Source organism: Sphaeroforma arctica (assembly GCF_001186125.1).
Source record: "Sphaeroforma arctica JP610 unplaced genomic scaffold supercont1.1892, whole genome shotgun sequence".
Lineage (NCBI taxonomy): Eukaryota > Ichthyosporea > Ichthyophonida > Sphaeroforma > Sphaeroforma arctica.
This window is the reverse complement of record NW_014038666.1, coordinates 5,800-10,438: the sequence shown is the minus strand read 5'-3', so window position 1 is coordinate 10,438 and position 4,639 is coordinate 5,800. Positions and strand designations below refer to the sequence as shown.

The window sequence follows — 4,639 nt, the reverse complement described above, 5'->3', positions numbered from 1 at the left end:
ATATAATATATACTTATATATATATATATAAAGTAATATATATATATATATATACAGATACATATACACGTATATATACATATATATATATATATACAGATACATATACACGTATATATACATATATATATATATATATTTAGATATTAATATTTTGATGTAAATACGTATATACATACATTATATATATATATATATATATATAGATATAAATATATATATTTGTATATAAGTATATATTGTATCGATATGTTTGTATATTAACGTATATATTTACATATATATATTTATATATATATATTGTAACATGTGTGTGTTCTATATATATATTTGTTGTAATATGTGTGTGGTCTATGTGTAGTGATGAGTAATTTATGTTGGCTCAGATGTACGAGGGGTTAGTATGGAGTTATATGTTGGTATTGTGTGTCACGTGATATTGGATGCATAACATTAGTTGGTGTGTATGTCAATAGAACATAACCGTAAACTTTAAGATAGCGTAGTGTGTAAAGTAGTGTAAAAAAACGATGAGAGGCGGACTACAGAGATGACCGGGCATGCTTGAATACATAGGGATACTTTGTCACTAGCTAGACGAGACTGACGGTGGTCAATATCAAGTCTATGGTTATATAAATTAAGGTTTTGAGATGATCAGTCTTCATTGATCTATTACACTACTTTGATAACGTATAACATTATTTCATTCTCAACCGTTCGTGAGCAAATAAGCTACTCACAAAATATATAATATATAATATTCAATATATAATATATAATATAAAATAAAATAATATGTATATATATATATATATGTGTGTGTGTTGTGTTTATATATAGGTATATAAATATGTCTGGATTTTAAGCAGACGGCTTGGTAGGCACATCTATCAGACACCCAATAGAACGACTAGATATGGGGAGTACCAAACACTAAATACTACAAAGTTCGTTAGCTCATTTAAAACTCGCTTTACATTTGTTGTACGCACTATGGCCATTGTTATACAGCTGCGAACTCTATATCCCAATGTCTAAATATAGTGAGACTGTTTGACAGCTCTCATTGAGCTAGATATGTGCTGAAACCTACCACTCTATAGATGCCTGTGAACAATGCAGCAATACTTTCCGGTCCCACTACAAGAGGTACATGCGTTTTATATGTACACATGTGATATCACTAAACATAAGCGCTAGATATTGTGATATATATTAGTGCGTCATAGCGAGATTGATGTATCGATGGATTACTTCCTCACAACCTATATAGCGCCCCACTGTATAGACATTTTAGTTTGTTTTGAACTCCGCCACTCTAAACTCCGCCACTCTAGTATTATCACAAGGGTACACACACTATATATGTATGCATATAACAACAGTACACAAACTCTTAAATAGATAGTGTAATGCAAATATATTTAGTCAGCTACAGCGATACGGATTGGTCGTTTGGTCACTTGCTTACCACTCATACAACGCCCCACCGTGGGGCCAGCCAAGTGTGTGCTGAACTCCACCACTCTAACGCCTGTGAATAGTGGAGCACTACTTCCAGATACTACCACAACAGGTACTTACACTATTTATGTACACATATATTAACAGTACACAAAGCACTCATATATTGTGTCATAAATATATTCAATGAGCTACAGCGGGAATGATTGATCTGTTGATCACCTACATACCACTCATACAACGTCCCACCGTGGGGCCAACCAAGTGCGTGCTGAACTCCACCACTCTAATGCCTGTGAATAGTGGAGCACTACTTCCAAATACTACCACAACAGGTACTTACACTATTTATATACACATATATTAACAGTACACAGAGCACTCAGAAATTGTGACATAAATATATTCAATGAGCTACAGCGGGAATGATTGATCTGTTGATCACTTACTTACCACTCATACAACGTCCCACCGTGGGGCCAGCCAAGTGTGTGCTGAACTCCACCACTCTAATGCCTGTGAATAGTGGAGCATTACTTCCAGGCGCTACAACAGGAGGGACATACGGTCTATCTGTCTGGGCATCACGCCAGGCTTGTTTGTCCTGTTTATCTCTATGTCGTTTGTACATAGTGTACGTGCCTAGTACTACGCACACTATTCCCACACTAATACTAGCAAGCCCCAGTGATACGCTCAATTTGCCTGTGTCAATGAATATGAGATTACCCCACCCTGCTCCTTGAATTGTCTCGAGCATCCTATCGATCTCTTGCGAGTTAGCGCTATTTCTGCTATCACAAGTTTCGGTGGCCTGTCGTTACCTATTGTGATTACTATTTCAAAAAGAACGACCATATATAAGTATTTATTTACATGCAATTGTCCGTATGTATATTTGTATCTTTATGTGCAGAGTGTAGACGAGTGACGAGTCAACGATCTATGTCGGTACTACATAGTAGTATAGTACATACCCTGTCTCTCTACTCCAGAACTCACAATTCGCGAGACCGATGCTCTGGGTTGGTATACGACCTCGTCATTTGGGCAAACGGAATGTCATACATGTGACTGACATTTTGTAAGACATGTCGGGCGTGATATGGTGTAGTCATTACTCATTTCCGCTGGATCAAATAAAACCAAAGACATGTGATGCATATCGCCCTATTTTTTTTCAAGATGCGTGTATGACGTATATACGTAGTTGTCGTATACTGACCCAGCTGATAGTCTGATACGTGTTGTGAGGTGTGACTTATGAGTACATAGTAGTGAGTAGAGATAGCGAGGTTAAAAATTGATCAATATATATTTACTCTGGAATGTACTCCTTACTTATTTGGTGATATAAATTATGGCTGGGAAGCTGAGGGCCTGGGCCCGGGGGCGCGATGGGGAGTGGGGACTGAAAGCGATAACCTATTTATTGAGCCAATCCCTTTACAAAGTGGGCCAACAAATGGGGAAAAAAGTCACAGATAAATTTTATGTTGTTATGTCCTTATTCCTTTCAAGTTTCACTGTTTCAGGCTTTCAATGTTTTTTTTTGGTTTTTCTTAGAGTAGAAGGCTATGTGAATTGTTTTATATTTTGGACCAACTTCTGGTACCAAAAACAGTCTATCACTTTTTTTATTTCCATTTTATATCTATCTATAAATAGACTGAAACGGATCATCCGACAATAAAGTAAATCAATGATGTCAATCAAATGTAGCATATCCTTCTAATAAATTGAAACATTTTTAGAAGGCTATGAATGTAGTAAATAAATATATTGTAAAGGTTACTCGCTAGCTAGTCGCCTGACGCCTCGCTATTTATACAGGCTGTATGTAGTATGTACCTTGTTCTGAAATGGGCTGAATATGTTTGGAACACTATTTATATGATATTTTTTTTACAGCTAAAGAACAAAACCAATAAATGTGAAACATGATCCCCGGTTGGCGGAGTGAGCAAAGCTCGGCATTTACTGACAGCAACTTGTCGGTATTTTATTTGCTGTACCGAATTGATATTCATAGTTCCGGCAAATGGAACGGACGGTTATCACCTATCTTTTCCATCAATGCGACGGGGACACTATAACACTAAAGAATACGTTCTCATAGCCTACGTGTATTTGAATGTTGCATAAATGATGTAATTGTATGATACTGTGTATTTGTGTACTGCATAGGTGTATTTGTATGCTGCATATAAGTATTTGATATTCGTGTTAATTGTTGTACCCATTCACTTGACCTCCTGTTCCTACCTCGCCTACCCCCACCAAATCTAGGAATTCGCGGATCAATATATAATCTTCTTGTATTACTGGTGGCTGGTTAAATATTTTCATTCCCGAGTGCGGCATCCGCAAGTAGATGTAGGCCATGATCAGACATTTTCCTGAATTACGCATTGTATTCATGTATTTACATGTACCACTCTTCGCATAAATTCAACCGCCCCTAAACAATATCACAAATTTCCCACCAGAACAAAACACGAAAATGAATAAAATATCACAAATTTCCCAGCTGAACACAAAAACACAAAAATTAAAATTTCTGTCGCAGTCTCGCAGAAAATCAGAAACGCTAAACAATTGCCAACTGGCAAGGTTCTTCGCAGCCAATAGAATCCTATTCTTTAAACGCATTCTTTATTGGTCAACAAATTTGAAATTACCCCCATCACAGCACTTTTATACCTTTCCTGCGGGGAAAAACCAAAAAAAATAATAGATATATATATACCACCATAGCTCATTCTAAATGAACGCCTTTGTTCGTATATAGACGGCTATGAATATGCATTGTAGATGATACAGCATATGGAACACCCAACACTTTGAGATAGCAGCATTCTACAATCACAAGCATAATCAATGGCTGCACGATCAGAAGTACTTAGCCACGATGAAGAACAGCACAGTATGTACCGTTGCAACCGAAAACGTTGCGGCAGTGAATTCGACATGCATGAATATTATGGATATCATTTGAGCCTGGTATCGAATCGTAAGGTTCAATTATAAAGTGATTAATCGATGTATGAAGATACATACAACGCGCACGCACACGTGTATACATACAACGCGCACGCACACGTGTATACATGCATACACACACACACACACACACACACACACACACACACACACACACACACACACACAC

General features: G+C 36.9%; 1 protein-coding gene across 1 annotated transcript; it reads right to left on the bottom strand.

Moving 5' to 3' along the window:
* Positions 1 to 1,920: 1,920 nt before the first annotated feature.
* Positions 1,921 to 2,098, bottom strand: SARC_11814 (hypothetical protein; the record flags this gene model as incomplete). Its single annotated transcript, XM_014294093.1, has 1 exon — positions 1,921 to 2,098. A coding segment is annotated over one exon (178 nt), but the record flags the coding sequence as incomplete, so codon positions are not given.
* Between the last annotated feature and the right edge of the window lie 2,541 nt (positions 2,099 to 4,639).